Source organism: Saimiri boliviensis, chromosome 21 (genome assembly GCF_048565385.1).
Source record: "Saimiri boliviensis isolate mSaiBol1 chromosome 21, mSaiBol1.pri, whole genome shotgun sequence".
Classification (NCBI taxonomy): Eukaryota; Metazoa; Chordata; class Mammalia; order Primates; family Cebidae; genus Saimiri; species Saimiri boliviensis.
In genome coordinates this window covers 5156985-5174923 of record NC_133469.1, presented here as the reverse complement: position 1 = coordinate 5174923, position 17939 = coordinate 5156985, and the positions used below count along the sequence as shown (strand labels likewise).

At 53.9% G+C, this 17939-nt stretch overlaps 1 protein-coding gene across 4 annotated transcripts in view; it reads left to right on the top strand.

Moving 5' to 3' along the window:
* CELSR1 (cadherin EGF LAG seven-pass G-type receptor 1) overlaps positions 1-17939 on the top strand; it is a 175339-nt gene that overhangs the window by 61212 nt on the left and 96188 nt on the right. For all 4 annotated transcript variants that reach the window (XM_039463280.2, XM_039463281.2, XM_039463279.2 and 1 more), the window contains exon 2: positions 6930-7568. In XM_039463280.2, the coding sequence (XP_039319214.2) occupies positions 6930-7568 (639 nt within the window). The remainder of the gene's footprint in view (positions 1-6929; positions 7569-17939) is intronic.

Below are 17939 nucleotides of genomic sequence, written 5' to 3'. Positions count from 1 at the left end.
TGAGGCCAGGAATGTGAGACCAGCCCGGGCAATATTGCAAGACTTCCGCTCTGAAAAAACCAAAAGGAAAGACAAACAGAAAACCCAGCCAGGCGTGGTGGCATGTTCCTCTAGTCCTGGCTTCTCAGGAGGCTGAGGTGGGAGGATCGCTTGAGCCCAGGAGCTCAGGTCTCAAGCTGTAGCGGTGGCGTCACTGCATTCCAGCCTGGGCGCAGAATGAGCCTGTCTCAAAACAAACAAGCAAAAAACTCCCAAACCTACCATGCTAATGTCATAACATAACTAATAGGGGCCTGGGTGTGGAGTCTCTGGGAACTCTCTGTATTAGTAATTTTTTTGTAAATCTAAAACTTTTAAAATTAAGTTTTAGGTCAGGCGCGGTGGCTCACACTTGTAATCCTGGCACTTTGGGAGGCTGAGGTGGGTGGATCACGTGAGGTTAGGAGTTCAAGTCCAGCCTGACCATCATGGTGAAACCCTATCTTATTAAAAAAAAAAAAATTATTAAAAAAAAAAATAAGTTTTTTAAGAAACAAAATCAGCAGTGCAGACAGAACCACTGTCAATGATGCTGATAGATCCTGAACTCAGGTAGAAACTTTTTTGTTTTGTGTGAAAGAGTAACTCCTTCCTTTTTTTAAATTTTTTTTAGATGGAGTCCCACTCTGTCATCCAGCTGGAGTGCAGTAGTGCGATCTTGGCTCACTGCAACCTCCGCCTCCCAGGTTCAAGTGATTCCCCTGCCTCAGTCTCCTGAATAGATGGGATTTCAGGCACACGCCCAGCTAATTTTTGTGAATTTAGTAGAGACAGGGTTTCACCATGTTGGCCAGGCTGGTCTCGAACTCCTGACCTCAGGTGATCCGCCCACCTTGGCCTCCCCAAAGTGCTGGGATTACAGGTATGAGCTGCCATGCCTGGCCTATTTCTTGTAACCTGACCTCATGTTGTCCTGATCTATCTCTGCGAAAAATGGAAATTGTGCTACTTTGTGGTTTAGCTGCGTCCTGTTCCATCGTGGGGCTAGGCTGTGCTAGCCCAGCATTCCGGTATTGGTGACATTTAGATATGTGTATCTGAAGGCTTATGCACTTGGTTCAAAATCCATCCCAGACTACTTAAGGAGAAAGTAAATTCACTGTGGCCGGGTACCCTGGGCAGGCCCATGGTCTAGAAGGAAATTGATGTTAGGATTAATGGCAGGGTGCACGTCATGTTCTCCAGCGCATTTCACGGTCTTAATATTTAATGCTATTTTCTGTCTGTTATGTCATTGTTTTGTCCCTGAGTGGAGTTGGATGTCCCTAGAATATGACTCGTTGTTCTGGGTGTTTCTCTGTGCTGTGCCTTCCTGGGCTGCCCAGGGCTGGAGCCTCCACCCCTCTTATGGGGGTCAGAGGAGCTCAGGGCACCCCAAGAAGGCCTGGGCTTTTAGCTTAAAATCAGTACGACCTTTGCGTTATCAGGCCAGAACAAACACATCCATGTGTGGTTTAAGATAAAAGCATGTTTCATAACAACCCCCGCGAGGAAGCAAACAATATCCTATCTGTATTATTGTAATGGACCTTTCAAAAAAAAAAAGTCAAACGGGCACAAAAAAATAGCTCACATGCAAAATGGAGTCTCTTAGGCTGTTTGTGTAAATGTTAATGTCGGAGTTAAAGTGACACCACACTTCTCTGCCCCCTTTGCCTCTCCCTCCCTCTCTCCCCTCTTCCTCCCTCCCCTTTCTTCCACAAATGTTTATCTAGTGGCTTCTGAGTGCCAGGAACTGTTCTAGATGTGACGGGTGCAGCAGGAACAAGACCTACAGGTTCTGGGTTCTCAGGGACTCACAGGGAAAGAAACAGATGTAAACAAATAAGAAAATCAGAGCCCTCGGCTGGGCTCGGTAGCTCACGCCTGTAATCCCAGCACTTTGGGAGGCCGAGGCAGGTGGATCACTTGAGGTCAGGAGTTCAAGACCAGCCTGGCTGACATAGTGAGACCTCATCTCTACTAAAAATACAAAAATCACCTGGGCATGGTGGTACATGTCTGTAATCCCAGCTACTCAGGAGGCTGAGGCAGGAGAATCACCTGAACCCAGGAAGTGGGCGTTGCGGTGAGCTGAGATCGCATCATTGCACTCCAGCCTGGGCCACAGAATGAGACTCAGTCTCCAAAAAAAAAAAAAAAAAAAAAAAAGAGAGAGCCCTGCTGCCCCTGTGTGAGAACTGAAATTGGGATGTGGCAGATGGGAGTAAGGGGCTCAGCATGGAGGATCCTCCATTAGGAACCCCGGGGTGCAGCCAGTGTCTGAGAAGGAGGTAAGTGCTTCAGTCAGGAGATGTGCAAAGGCACTGGGGCAGGAAGAGCTGTCACAGGATCACAGGGCCACATCACGTAGACCATAGGACAGAGGGGTGTAGATTTTATGCTGGGTGCCATGAGGGTCCCCAGAGGAGAGGGGTGATGAGGTCACTATTTTAGGAAGACCACTCTGGCTGCCACGTGAGGACAATGGTGGAGGGAAACTGAGGCTGGCAGGCCCCAGGGGTGTTCAGTACATGGCCAAGCAGTGCCTATGGGTCATAGGCTATTTTCAAGACTTTTCTTTTTTGGGGGGAAGAAGGAGCCTCGCTCTGTCGTCCAGGCTGGAGTGCCGTGGCACAATCTCGGCTCATTGCAACCTCTGTCTCCTGGGTTCAAGCGATTCTCCTGCCTCGGCCTCCTGAGTAGCTGAGATTACAGGCGCATACCACCACACCTCGCTAATTTTTGTATTTTTAGTCGAGATGGGGTTTCATCATGTTGCCCGGGCTGGTCTCAAACTCCTGACCTCAGGTGATCCACCCACCTCAGCCTCCCAAAGTGCTGGGATTACAGGCAAGAGCCACTGCGCCCGGCCAGACCATATTTTTTTTAAAATCCATTAATCTGTCGGTGGACACAGGTCACATCCACGTTTTTAGCTCTCGTGAACAGCGCTGCTATGAACATAGGTGTGCTCGACTCATCCTTTTCTCTTGTTACAAGAAGTATTGCATTTGTAGAAACCCAAATGGTACATGCTAATTGTAAGAAATCTGAATAACACAAAACGAGATGTAAAGTAGGAAGGCGATCCTGTCTTTTCTACCCCACCCTTTCATGTCCTGTCTAGGAGTCGCTGCAGCATCTTTCCAGACTTTTCTATACATATGTAATGTCTTCATACATAAGTAAAGCAGCCCCCTCACAAAAGGGAACCACACTGTGCCTGTCCCTTTCACTTTATTGGCACGTATTTTAGACATACTTATGTTAATAGCGGCGTAGTATTCCTTCGTGTGGCTCCTCTGATTGGTTTATGCATTTCCCAGCTGATCGGCATTGAGGTGATTTCTTTGTCTTTTGTGTGTGTGTGTTTAGGCTTTCAGAAGGATGATTGCTTAAGCTTAGGGTCACTGAATGTTTACAATTTATTTTTGGCAGAGGAATATATAAACAGGTTGTAGCAAATTAAAAGTTATTCATGACCATTGCATGAGGCAATACTATATTAACTTACGTTAACTTTAACACCGTGCTTAGTATGTTCATTTATTTTCATTGAATTATATTAATATATGTCAGTCCGCTAGGGTTGCCATTTAAAAATACCACAGATCATCTGGGCACGGTGGATCACAAGGTCAAGAGATCAAGACCATCCTGGCCAACATGGTGAAACCCTATCTCTACTGAAAAGATAAAAAATTAGCTGGGCGTGGTGGCACGCACCTGTAGTCCCAGCTACTCGGGAGGCTGAGGCAGGAGAATTGCTGGTACCCGGGAGGCGGAGGTTGCAGTGAGCCGAGATCGTGTGACAGAGCAAGACTCCATCTCAAAAAAACAAACCAAAAAACCCCCACAGATTGGGTGGCTTAAACAACAAACATTTGTTTTCTTAACAGTTCTTGAGGCTGAAGTCCAAGGTCAGGGAGGCAGCGTGGCCAGGTTCCTCTGGGCTTTGCCTCTCCATCTGGTAGACGGTGCCTTCTTGCTGTGTCCCGATGTAGAGGAGAGGAGTGAGCTCTCTGCTGTCTCTTCCTGCAAGGATGTGACTCCCCCATGGGGCCCCACCCTCATAACCTCATTGTTAACCCTCATCACCTCCCAGAGGCCTCATCTTCAAAACCTATCCCCTTGGGTTAGGACTTCAACACATGAATTTTGAGGAGACATGGTTCAGTTCCCAGCAAAGCATGACTGCTTCTGCCGGGGCAGTGAGGGTTCGTGTTGTAAGTTTCTGAGCGGTTGGCCTGCGAGTTGACTGTGCTGGCTTCCTTGTCTGGTGCTGTGTAGCAAAGCGTCCCAAACCCAGTGGCCTCCAGCGCTGGTCGTGTTATCTGCTCACAGTGTGGCCAGGCTCAGCGCGGGGCTGGTCTCTGCTCTGTGGTGTCTGGGCCCTCCCTGGGGTGGCTCAAGCCTCAGCAGCCTGGTGTGCTGTATCTGGGGTCTGGGGCTTCTGCCGGCCAGGGCCCTGGATGGCAGTGCCTTCTTCTCCCCAGTGTGCCCTTTCTCGTATGGGGTCTAGGCATTGGGAAGAAGGCGGCAGGACCTTCCAGCCCTTTTGCAGCCTGGGCCAGGGACTGAAGGATGTGTCTCCTGCAGGATCCAGCAATCTCAGGTCCCCCCTGCTCCCGACAGGGGAGTGGAAGCGCCCTTCAGAGCATGAGCACCTGGGGTTGGGGAGGGAGGGAACACACTCCCTGAGGCCATCTCCCACCATGTCCTTTGCCTCAGACCTTTTGGGCTTCTTTGTGTTTTTCTTTTATTGAGACAGAGTCTTGCTCTGTCGCCCAGGCTGGAGTGCAGTGGCGTGATCTCGGCTCACTGCAACCTCCGCCTCCCGGTTCTAAGGAATTTTCTGCCTCAGCCTCCTCAGTACCTGGGATGATAGGTGCCCACCACCATACCTGGCTAATCTTTGTAGTTTTAGTAGAGACGAGATTTCACCATGTTGGCCAGGCTGGTCTTGGAACTCCTGACCTTGTGATTCGCCAGCCTCGGCCTCCTAAAGTGCTGGGATTACAGGCTTGAGCCTAAGCGCCCGGCCAATTTTTTTGTATTTTTAGTAGAGATGGGGTTTCACCATGTTGTCCAGGCTGGTCTTGAACTCCTGACCTTGTGATTCACCAGCCTTGGCCTCCTAAAGTGCTGGGATTACAGGTGTGAGCCACCTGGCCAAGCCTCATCTGTGTTTTTCTCTACTCCTCTTCTTTACATTCACCGGCCTCTTTCTGTGAGCTGCAGATGCCCTCTTGGCTGCCCCTTCCCGCTCCGAGGTGCTCTGTGGGAGTTGCTAACAGAACTGTGTAGCCCCGAAGGCCTGTGGGTTTATGCCAGAGCCAGAGGTGCCCTCGCCACACTGGGGTTGTACACATGTTAGTTTCGTGTTCCGAGTCCTGGCTTGCCACACTGTCCTGAGTGCCACCTGGCAGAGACAACAGCACCCAGCGCACAAGTCGGGTGTCGTTCCTGGGGTGGAACTGGGCACCCCCAGCCAGGCTCGCGTACCTGGTGTGATGAAATCTGGCTTCTCGGTGTCTCTGTTTATCCTTGCCTGTGAACTGGGGGCGATGTGGGTTCTGTTAGAATCTCTTGGGATCTTGGGTCCACCGCACCTGGATGCATCTGTGGCTTCTGGGGTGGCTGGTTGTGTTTCTTTGTTGTTTAGACAAATTACGTGACTCCAAGTCCCTCCTGGTGCCGGGAAGGCTCGGGCCGGGCGCGGAGCTGCCTGCTGCTCTTCTCCTCAGGCTCTCCACGCGCCACTGTGCCGTGTCAGGCACGGTGCCGGGCTCCGGGCGATGAGGTGGCCTCTCCGGACACTTCCTCACAGTCCCCAGAATGAGAGCGAGGAGGGCCTGGCCCTCTCTGGCTCCCTGCCTGGCTCCTATCCTCCTGACTAGGGCAGTTACTGAGGCCCAGGACTCTGAGGGGCCACAAGGGCCCCACGTTCCATGGAAACCAGGGTGGGAGCTCTCTCGGGGGCCACAGGCAGGGGGCTTCACAGGGTGGGGGAGCTCCTGGAACACAATCCGAGCCAGGCCTGGAGGGCGTGGCCTTGGCAGGCTCTTCTGCAAATCCCACCCCGCATCTGAGCCCAGGTCTGGAGGCGGCAGGTGAAGGCCCCTGGACAGGGGCTGCTGCTCTGTGCTGAGAGCTACTGGTCCCCATGGCCTGCCCCTTGAACATCTCATCCCGTTCTGACCTGGAACGGATGCTGCACTCGCCTTTGCAACCCAGGTGCGCCATCGTCTTGACCTCAGACTCCTGAGGACCTTGCTGGGTGGTTTGTTTACCGCTGGCTGAGCGGCCGCTGCATGTCTTTGTAACTCGGTGCTCCTCAGCGCCTCCCGTGTGCCGGGTGTGTGGAGTGGCGTGGGTGCGGCCAAACTAAGTGGGACTCTCAGCACAGCACGTCGACGGGGGTGTCCCCTGGGTGGGACCAGGGCGGGTTTCCGGGCACTGCAGACTTTGAGCAGAGCTGCGAGAGGGGAAGAATTGTTGGGGGATTGGGCAGGATGGGGTCCCTGGAGGCCGGGACAGGTTCGGAGGAGGTAAAGGGGGCTTCAGGTCCCCATGTGGCTGAAGCAAAGCGTGCAAGGAGTCTTGGGCAGTGAGGGACTGGATCCCGGTGGTCGTCAGGGTGCCCTGCTGAGCACTTTGGGGCCCTCTGGGGGCTTCGGAGTCAAAGAGAGATGTGATTGCAGCTGTGCTTTAGGAAGCCAGGTGGGCGTCGGGATCCTGGAGGAGGGAGGGTCAAGGGGGTGGTCGAGGGTGGGGAATGGGGAGTGGGGATGCCCAGGCTCTCTTCCCCTCTGCCATGCGTGCTGGAGGCTGCTCCTGGGACGGGGCCGGTAGGACCCGCGACTCCCGTGGCGTCTGAGTGACCCTGACTCCCTCTGTGTCTGCAGATGGCGTCCACAGCGTCACGGCCCTCTGCACCCTGCGTGTCACCATCATCACGGACGACATGCTGACCAACAGCATCACCGTCCGCCTGGAAAACATGTCCCAGGAGAAGTTCCTGTCCCCACTGCTAGCCCTGTTCGTGGAGGGGGTGGCCGCGGTGCTGTCCACCAGCAAGGAGGACGTCTTCGTCTTCAACGTGCAGAACGACACCGACGTCAGCGCCAACATCCTGAACGTGACCTTCTCGGCGCTGCTGCCCGGCGGCGTCCGCGGCCGGTTCTTCCCGTCCGAGGACCTGCAGGAGCAGATCTACCTGAACCGGACGCTGCTGACCGCCGTCTCCACGCAGCGCGTGCTGCCCTTCGACGACAACATCTGCCTGCGGGAGCCCTGCGAGAACTACATGAAGTGCGTGTCCGTGCTGCGCTTCGACAGCTCGGCGCCCTTCCTCAGCTCCACCACCGTGCTCTTCCGGCCCATCCACCCCATCAACGGCCTGCGCTGCCGCTGCCCGCCCGGCTTCACCGGGGACTACTGCGAGACGGAGATCGACCTCTGCTACTCCAGCCCGTGCGGTGCCCACGGCCGCTGCCGCAGCCGCGAGGGCGGCTACACCTGCGAGTGCTTCGAGGACTTCACGGGTAGGTGCCCGCGGCCTGCGGGTGGCCGGGCTGGCCCCGGCTTTGGACACGCGTTCCGGGTCACATGGCCGAGGGCTTTGGGTGGTTTCCTCTGTCCACGTCCCTCTAGGGAAAAGGATCAGAGGATGGGCACTGGGCCCAGGTGTGGGCTCCACGGATGAGATGATTTCAGCAATGGCACTTGTTTTGTTTTGTTTTTTTCTCTCCTGAGATGGAGCCTCACTCTGTTGCCCAGGCTGAGTGCAGTGGCGCAATCTTGGCTCACTGCAACCTCCACCTCCCAGGTTCAAGCGATTCTCCCGACTCAGCCTCCAAAGTAGCCGGGATTACAGGCACCTGCCACCACGCCTGGCTAATTTTTGTGTTTTTAGTAGAGACAGGGTTTCACCACGTTCGTCAGGCTGGTCTTGAACTCCTGACCTCAGGTGATCCGCCCGCCTTGGCCTCCCAAAGTGCTGGGATTACAGGCATGAGCCACCCAGCCACTAACAACGGCACTTTCTTAGCCAGCTTGGGACTTCCCTGACCGTAGCCCACGGCTCACTCACCTCCCCTGCCTGACTTAACCCCCTGTTTTAGGAGAACAGCAGAGCAAGGTTGCAGGGTGAGGTCTACTTAAAACCTAAATGCACAAAGTGACTTTCAGGTTGAAGTACTTTATTCCAGATTGCAAGCTTAATTGCTTAGCATAAAACAGTGGGACCGGGTGGAAGTCATTGAGCCGTTAATCACTTAAGTCTTGAAAGCCCTTTTTTTTTTCATGCCACTGTAGAAATTTCGTGACTCATCCCGCCGCCTCTGAAGACACTGTTTCCCTGATGTCTCCTGACTCATCACCAAGATGAATTACTCCAAATGCAGCCAGCAGTGCATTTGGAGTAATTGGTGCATTTTTTTTAAAAAAAAAGACCCAGCCAGAGAGCTGAACGTATCCAAAAACACACGTTCTCTGCATCTCAGCCACAAACCTTGCTTTGGTCTTTGATCGTCTGTTCCATAAAATGATGGCTTATTTGGAAAATGAGTTGACAGTGTCCCGGTGGTGAATAGTCTGTCTGTTTTTTTTATTTTTTTTTTGAAAGCTCTCTGGGATTAGGTGGGATTTGGTTCGTACCGGAGGTAACTTTGAGACGCTTCCATCGACTGTGTCCTCGATTAAGCTGTTTTAATATAAACACCTGAGCCATCGTTAGCTGCTCGTTAGCAGCACATAGCACCAGTTTATCAAGCTTATAACAAGGGTTGGAGGTATTAGGAGGTATTTATCAGGCAGGAAGAGCGCTGGGGAGCAGAGGGAGAGGAAGGTTGGCTTCCGAGGAGGGAAAAGCACCACAGTGCGGGTGTTGGCAGCCCAACGCGATGAGGCTCCCGGCTCGGACGCCCTGCGCCCCAGGTCGGTGGCACTCTGGTCATACAGCGGGTGGAACGAAGGCACCGTGGTCACCTGCCCCTTGGTGTTCCCACACTCGCTAGTCTGTGGCTGGCTGTCGGTGCTGTCTGGGTCTGGGGCTCTTCCCCCAGCTGTCTCTGAGTGCTAATCCTAAATTCCTGGCTATACCAGGGCTTGGCTGTGTGCAAGGCAGGCAGGCGGAGGCGGCACGAGACCCCCGCCTCCCACAGCCCACACCTGCGTTGGGGTTGGGGTTGGGGCTGGGGCGGGGGACGAGGGAGTAGCTATGACCAGACCTGAACCGGGCGTCCTCCCCTGCTCTGGGCTCCAGTGGATTCCGGTTCTGTGTCAGCTTCCCAAGGTCTCCTTCCTCCCCTTTGCTGCTCGTGGCCTTGAGTGGGCCACTCCGCCTCTCTGAAGCACCTGCTTGGATGTAGCAGTGGCCAGCACGGTAAGTGTTCCTCCCATGAGCCAGTGCCCGCCATGTGCCATGTGGTCTGGGTGGGGGTGTGTCGCCAACTTTCCTGCTTCAGATGAAGAAGCCATAGCCGGGAAGGAGCCTGTTGTGCTCCCAGGAGTTGGCAAGGGCGCCATCTTTACTCAGTCCATTGAGTACCTACCGTATACCAGGCCGGCGCGCACAGCCAGACCTCCCCCAGCACATTCTGGTGGGTGACCAAGTTCATCTATGCCGTTGGCTAATTTCATGGGTAAAGGGGACCCTGTAAGCACCCCCCCACCTCTGGCTTTGTCAGATGAGTCAGAAGCCCTGGGGTGGCGTCTCACATGGCTTTGAGACCGGGCACCGCCAGTCCAGGCTGCAGTAAGCTTGGGCTGCGCTAGGTGGGGGCAGCCAAGGCCCCTGGGGATCCCAGGGCCAGCAGATCCCCCCTGGCGATGACTGACCCATTGTGGGGGAATCCACCTCCTGAGATTCTCAGGTTTCCTTTTCATCAGGAGAGTCATTTTTAGAACTCTAATGACTGGGGGACGGCCAAGTCTGTCATCACCAATAAGACCCACTAACATGTAATGATTGGCATGAGACTAATTTGAATCTCTTTTGGTACTAAAATTATCATATGTATTTCCCTCCGAGATAAGGCTAATTAAGACTGATTATTTCTACTCCTTCCCTCTTCCTCCCTCTTTCCCTTTGAAGCGCTTCTTTTTCTGCACGGAGGTAATTGAGCTCATTTATTCACGATGAAAGTGCTGCTGTCGTCACGGGGTCTTATTACTTGCTCCCTGGTAAGCCGAGCTCGGGGCCTCACGGTTGTGAGGTTGGAACCGGCTGCTGGAAGCCCCTGGCTTCCTGTGTTGCGGGATAGGAGATGGCAGGAGCTGGATGAAGGAAGTAGCAATTAATTTTGGGAAAAGCTCAACGAATCTGATGCTGGAGAAAATACTGACAGGTCTTCCGCGTCTCTGAAATCCATTTCGGTCTTAGAGAATTCTGTTCGAGGCCCCCGTGTACGTGGCTGCCCCTGGTCTTTGCAGGGAACAGAGGGCTGCCGGCCGCTCGTGGCATTGAGCCTATGGTTGGGGTCTGCAACCATCCCATTGTCTAAAGGGACAGGGACAGGAAGCCTTAAGGTCCTGGCATCTTAGATGTGCCTGGGACGTCCTCCCAGTATCTCCGCTCTGCAGAGGTTGAACAACCATGAGAGGCAAACTCAGGCTTCTGTTCCTTGGTTCCCAGCCCGTTGGGCTTTTTGTAAACATTGTAGTTTTGCTTTTTGTTAAATTGCTTGAGGACGTGGGTCAGGCTCCGACTTGGCTCCTGTGGGTCCAGACGGGGCCCTGTCTCATCTCCCCACTGCACCTGCTGTCCCTTCATCTGAAACGTGTCTCCTTATCCATCTGCCTGTCGTGAACTTCCCTCAAAATCCACTTCAGCTGTCTCTTGCTCTGAGAAGGTTCTAGAAGTTTCCCGACCTCATCCAAGGGATCACAGCCTCCCTTGAAGCTTTCTGGGTGCCTGCCTTATGCCTTTGTTGGTCTACCCCCACACTGGGTGTGGTTCACACACTTCCACGTCTCTGGACCGCGGGATGCCAGGGACTGTAGCTAATGGTCGTGTGTGTGTTGGTGTGTTTTGAGACAGTCTCACTCTGTTGCCCAGGCTGGAGTTCAGTGGTGTGATCTCAGCTCACTGCAACCTCTGCCTCCCGGGTTCAAGCGATTCTCCTGCCTCAGCCTCCTAGGTAGCTGGGATTACAGACATACACCACCACCCGGCTAATTTTTCATATTTTTAGTAGAGACAGGGTTTCGCCTTGTTGGCCAGGCTGGTCTCTAACTCCTGACCTCAGGAGATTCGTCTGCCTTGGCCTCCCAATGTGCTGGGCTTACAGGCGTGAGCCACCGCGCCTGGCTGGACCATAGCTGATATTTAGTGTGTGTGCTGTGCTGGTCGCTGCTCTAGATTATTCCACATGTATTTTCTCATTTTTCAAGGCAGCTCTGTGACCCTGTTTCATAATGGAGAAACCGAGGTACAAGACATCAAAGCATCTAGCCCAGTGGTTCTCCTCTAGGGGTGATTTTGCCCCCACAGGGGACATTTGACAAGATCAGAAGACATTTTTGGTTGTCACAGCTAGTGGCGGGGGTGCTGGTGGGATGAGGCCAGGAACGCCGCTTGACATCTAGTGCACAGGACCGCCGGTCCCACGGCAGAGAGCTGGCCCCAGTCCCGAAGGCAAGGGCGCTGCTGCCCGCCCTGCAGCGGGCGGGGTGGGGATTCACACCTGGGCATTCTGGCTTCCGAGCTGCAGCTTCAGGCCCTCGAGGGTGGAACGGCAGGCGGGGTTTACCAGCTTAGCCGATCCTTCCTCTTGCTTCATTTGTTTAACAGCATTTTGTAAAAGGCGCCTTCTTTGCTGGTCGCTGGGTTTAAAGGGGCAGTGTGGGCCGGGCACAGTGGCTCATGCCTGTAATCCGAGCACTTTGGGAGGCCGAGGTGGGCAGATCAGGAAATCAAGACCAACCTGGCCAACATGGCGAAACCCTGTCTCTGCTAAAAATACAAAAACTAGCTGGGCCTGGCAGCGCATGCCTATGTTCTCAGCTACTCTGGAGGTTGAGGCAGGAGTGAGCCGAGATAGTGTCATTGCACTCCAGCCTGGTGAGAGAGCCAGATTCTGTCAATCAGTCAATCAAGGGCCATTGTGATGGGCGGTGTGGAGCAGCTGGGAGTGGCTTCTCTGCTATTAACCTCACACCTGGGGGGCTGAGAGAAGGCGGTTCCTTCCCAGCAAGAAGCCTGACCTCACGAATCAGGACCGGCCTTCGGACTCGATTTTGAATCCTGTGCTGCTCTTTCGCCTCCTCTCCCTAATTAAACCGTCACGACCACTCCTTGATAAAATGGGCAGTACTCTCTACTGGTGACCAGTCCAGGGCTCTGCTCTCACTCGGCCTTTCCCAGGTATCTGTGAGAACCCAGGAGGTGGGACAGTTGTCATCCTCTTCTGTCAACACCCAGGTGGGTGCACCCCTGGGTGGGTTTCTTGTCTTTCTTTCCTTTGGTTTTTTTTTTTTTTTTTTTTTTTGAGATAGAGTCTCACACTGTCACCCGGGTTGGAGTGCAGTGGTGTGATCTCTGCTCACTGCAACCTCCACCTCCCTGGTTCACCTGATTCTCCTGCCTTAGCCTCCCAAGTAGCTGAGATTGCCGGTGCCCAGCACCACGCCCAGCTAAGTTTTTTGTATTTTTAGTAGAGACGAGGTTTCAGTATGTTGGTCAGGCTGGTCTCGAACTCCTGACCTTGTGATCCACCTGACTCAGCCTCCCAAAGTGCTGGGATTACAGGCGTGGGCCACCGCACTCAGCCAAGAGGTGAGTTTCACAACTGCCCCTGGGAGAGTCAGATGCTCTAGACCTCCAGCCTCTTGCCTCTGGTCCCTGGAGGGTGTCCCCGTACCAGTTCCAGATACTCCCTGCTCCGATCCTGCTTCCTTTCCCTGTCCCTCATCTCAGCCCAGAGGCTCACAGCCCCAGCCCCACACGCAGTGTCTCGCCATAGCCTGATGACTCTGCCTCCCCAGCCCAGCTCTTCCCTCTGCTGCTGTCCCATCATCAGGTTATCACCTTGGTGGGGCCCCCTCCCGCCCTGATGATCCTGTCTTCCCGGAGCGCCCAGAATACCTGGTAAAACACATGTTGGTTGCATCGGTGCCGTGTTCAAGCCTTCCTGGGGTGACTGGTGCTCCAGTAGAAAGTGCACTCAGAGATCTAGCCTCACCCGTGGCTCCCCGTGCTCAGGTCACTCTGGCCCTCAGGAACACGCTGGCTCCCCTCACCATCGCGCTTGTCGCCCCCAGCACACCTTCCTCAGGTCTTCCCTGCATGTTCCCTCCCTATCCCCGCTCCTCTGTCTTCCCTGCAGCCCCCACCCCTATGTCATTGGTGGCCTGTCATTGTCACCTTTCTTCCTCTGTCCTAGATACAGACAGCAGCGCCCTCTGCCCAACAGCACATGCCCACAGCCCAGCGTGGCACCAGCCTGCAGCAGGCACCATGTGCAAATGAGACAGGGCTGGCTGCCCCCCCTCATCCCCACGTAAGCCAGAGAAAATGCCCTCAGGGTCTGCCGCTCATTCTGTGCTGTGGTCAGCGTGCCGCCTGTGCTGCCTCTGGAACTGAGCTGGAAGGAATGGGACTTTCCAAGAATGTGTTCTTCCCTTCCCTGTCCCCTTTTGTCCCTTCCCAGGGAACACCAAGGTACGTCTGACTTTGTCCTGGCCTTGTGAGCGCCGGCTAAGCTCCTACGAGGGTCTCCCCTTGTGCTGGTCACAGCCGTGCTCCGGAGCATGGACTCCCGGCCCCTGGCATTCCCAGGGCGCGCTTCCCTTCCTCATCTTGTTCCACCCTGTGTGCGGCTGATGTGTCGTCACAGGAACGCCGTCATCTTCGCATGGGGCACATTCCTGAGTGGCAGCTCTGATAGCACAGGAAGGGCAGGTTTTTCTGCAAGGTGAACGTCTTAGAGATGGACAGCAACAGGTCACTTGCACTCACCTCGTGTCTGAGTAAAGGCAGACCCGCGCGCCCCGCCCATGTGTGCCAGTGGGCCGGGGCTGCTTTGTTAGGGTCGAGTTTATTCTTGATCCCTGCTTTTAGGACCCTGGGGCTTCAAGAATAATCTTCTTCCTCCAACCCACCTTCCCCCGACGGAGTCTCGCTCTGTCCAGGCTGGAGTGCAGTGGCACAGTCTTGGCTCACTGCAACCTCTGCCTCCCAGGTTGAAGTAATTCTCCTGCCTCAGCCTCCCAAGTAGCTGGGATTATAGGCATATGCCAACACAGGGGGCTAAGTGTTGTATTTTTAGTAGAGACAGGGTTTTACCATGTTGGCCAAGCTGGTCTTGAACTCCTGACCTCCTGATCTGCCCGCCTCAGCCTCCCAAAGTGCTGGGGTTACAGGCAAGAGCCACCCACTGCACCTAGCGGAGAACAGTCTTACTTTTCCAGATTGCTGAGCTCAAAGCCTGCCAGTTGGGGGCTGTCCCTGGGCCCCGCACACCTGCGCCACCTGAATTTCTGGGGTTTTGGGTGCTTCCTAGCTGGGGCCTTAGCTTGGTTTGGGAATTGGTAGGTGAGTAGGCACTTGGGAGCACATCAGTGCTGCTGGTTTTGAGCTTTGTACCAACTCCCTAGGCTGGGACAATCACAGTTGTCCTGTGTGAGGGTCCTCTCCGTAGGCCAGGGGCCTCAACTGTCCCTACGAGGGCCTCCTGGGGCCGGGGACATTCTGTGTAGGCTCAAGGACAGAGAAATATTTGGAGTAAAAATATAATCACCTGTGTGCTCATGGGAAAAATAAATTCTGGCCCTTCTCCGATTCTATTGTAAAATGTGGACGTCGCTCCAGCTGTGCGTTTTACCTTGGGTTCTCTCATCGGAGTCGTGTGGTTTCCGTCTGCATGTGATATGCTCACCCACTCATTGATCCCAACCTGCAAATTCTGCACTTTCAGATAAGGTCCTCGTTCGTGGTGAGCTGTGTCTTCATGCGGCAGAGTGACGTTGGCTCGGTGTAGGGTCGAAGGTGGGCCGGTGCTCACGAGACTTACAGGATTAAAGCTCCACCCCCAAGTATCCCTAGTAAAGTTGCATTAGTCCCGAAACCCAAGAGTTACTTATTCAAGATGAAAATCATTACAATAACCTATAATTAAAATCTCAAAGCAGAAGCACAATCCTTTCTTAGGAAAATGTGGTTTTCGGGTCTTCAGGATACTTCAAGTTTTCTCTTCTGGGTGCTGCTCAGGTCTCTTGCATTTGGCTTTTTTTTTAAAGACAGAATCTTGCTCTGTCACCCAGGCTGGAGTGCAGTGGCACTTTCTTGGCTCACTGCAAACTTTGCCTCCTGGGTTCAAGCACTTCTCCTGCCTCAGCCTCCTGAGTAGCTGGGACTACAGGCGCACGCCACCAGGTCTGGCTAATTATTGTATTTTTAGGAGAGACAGGGTTTCACCATGTTGGCCAGGCTAGTCTCCTGACCTCGTGATCCGCCAGCCTCAGCCTCCCAAAGTGCTGGGATTACAGGTGTGAGCCATCGTGCTCACACGTGTACGTTTGGCTTTTTCTACAGAGTCCAGGTTTTGAAATCCACCGTGTCTCTGGTACGTTCTTGTAAGGCTGGGGTATTATTTCATTTCTAGGCAACTCACTTCTCTATTAAAATCATGCTGGGGGATCAGGGTGTGGGTAAATGTAGCTAGATGTCTCCTGTTCTCCATGAAGTTTCTTCTTTCCCCAAAGCTGGGGCTTTTTTGATAGACAGAATTAGTGTCCTGCGTGGGGTGTGTGCAGGCACAGCGCAGCAGCACTGGGGCCCAGCACGGTCCTCACACTTGCCCTGCAGTCCTCATCTGGCTTCTGTGAGCTCCCCGAGGCTGCTGTAACCAGTCAGCACACACTGAGTGTCTGAGGATGACAGAAATCTATTGTCTCAAGCCGGGCACAGCGGCTCATGCCTGTCATCCCAGCACTTTGGGTGGATGAGGTGGACAGGTCACTTGAGGTCAGAAGTTCAAGACGAGCCTCTGTAATCCCAGCACTTTGGGAGGCTGAGGCAGGTAGATCCCCTGAGGTTAGGAGTTGGAGACCAGTCGGGCCAACATGGTAAAACTCCATCTCTACTGAAAATACAAAATTAGCTGGGCATGATGTCTGGCGCCTGTGGTCCCAGCTACGTGGGAGGCTGAGGCAGGAGAATCACTTGAACCCAGGTGGCCTCCGGAAACTGAGGAAGGCAGAGCAGAGGCCCTGCCCACACCCTGACTACAGGGAGTCTGCCCTCCAGAAAAATAAGAATGAATCCATGCTGCTTAAGCCGCTCGTGTGTGGAAATGTTACCGGGAGGTGGAGGTTGCAGTGAGCCAAGATCGTACTGCTATACTCCAGCCTGGGTGACAAGAGTCACTGAAAGTCCATCTCAAAAAAAAAAAAAAACAACCCAGAAAGATTAGCCTGATCAACAGGGTGAAACCCCGTCTCCACAAAAAACAAAACATAAAAGTTAGCTAGGTGTGGTGGTGGGCACCTGGAATCCTAGCTACTTGGGAGGCTGAGGCAGGAGAATTGCTTGAACCGGGGTGGTGGAGGTTGCAGTGAGCTGAGATCGCAACACTGCACTCCAGCCTGGGAGACACAGTGAGACCCTGTTTCAAAAAAAAAAAAAAAAAAAAAAAAAGTATCTATTGTCTCACTGTTCTGGAGGCCAGAAGTTCAAAACCAAAGTCCCTGCAGGGCTGTGCTCTTTCCGAAGGCTATAGGGGAGGATGCTTCCTGGCCTCTCCCAGCTTATGGAGGCCCCGGGTGGTCTTTGATGGATGAATGCGTCACTGCAGTCTCCACCTCCGTCTTCACACTGCGTTCTTTCTGTGCGCGGCTGTCTCTGTCAGGTTCCCCTCTAATTGTAAGGACACCGGTCGCTGGACTAGGGCCCACGCTGATGACCTCATCTTAACCTGATCATATCTGCAAAGACCCTATTCAAGTAAGGTCACTTTCAAGGGTCCTGGGAGTTAGGAATTGAGCATATCTTTCTGGGGACACAATTCAGGGCTGGGTGCTCCTCAGCTGGGGAGCTAAGGAGTTTGGGAATCAGGGCCTCTGGCGCTTGTCCCCGGCCTGCATGTCGCGTGTCGGCTAGGGCTACAGGCCGCTGCGGCTAGGAGGCACGTTTCTGTTTGGTGTGTTCACCTTTGCGAACTCTAAGAACAGGAGCAAAGGGTTCCCCACGTCCCACCCGGACAGCTTAGAGGTGGGCGAGCTCACCTGGGTGTAGGATGTGAGTCAGTGAGGAGCAAATGTCTGCACAGAAATATCTTCCTACAGTTAGAGAAGTGGCTGGAGCCATCCTGGCTTACACAGTGAAACCCCGTCTCTACTGAAAATACAAAAAATTAGCCGGGCGTGGTGGCAGGCACCTGTAGTCCCAGCTACTCGGGAGGCTGAGACAGGAGAATCGCTTGAACCCGGGAGGAGGTGGTTGCGGTGAGCCGAGATCACACCACTACACTCCAGCCTGGGTGATGGCGGGAGACTCCATCTCAAAAAAAAAAAAAAAAAAAAAAAAAAAAAAAAAAAAAGTGGCTGGAAGGCGAGCCACCCGCAGTGAAAACCTGGCTGTGGTTTAAAGTGCGCATCGTTCCCGTGACTTTGCCGTCTGTGCTGTTGAGGGGAGACGAGGCTGCCTGGCCGGGTGGCTGCAGGCCATGGGCGTCTGTGTGTGCGCTGGGGGGATGCCACTTCTGCAGAGTGCAGGCTCCGTGAGCGCCGGGCTGGGCTCGCGTGTCGAAGGCTCCAGGAAGACTGAGCCCGGAGCTGGATGAATACCAGTGGGGGAGACCAGGAGAAGCCAGCTCTGAAAGGTGGAGGAATGGGTTCACACTGTGTCCAGTCACCGGTGCTTAGCACTGGTGCTGCTCGAGATGGCTCGGGAGCCTTGCCGCATTTGAAGGCAA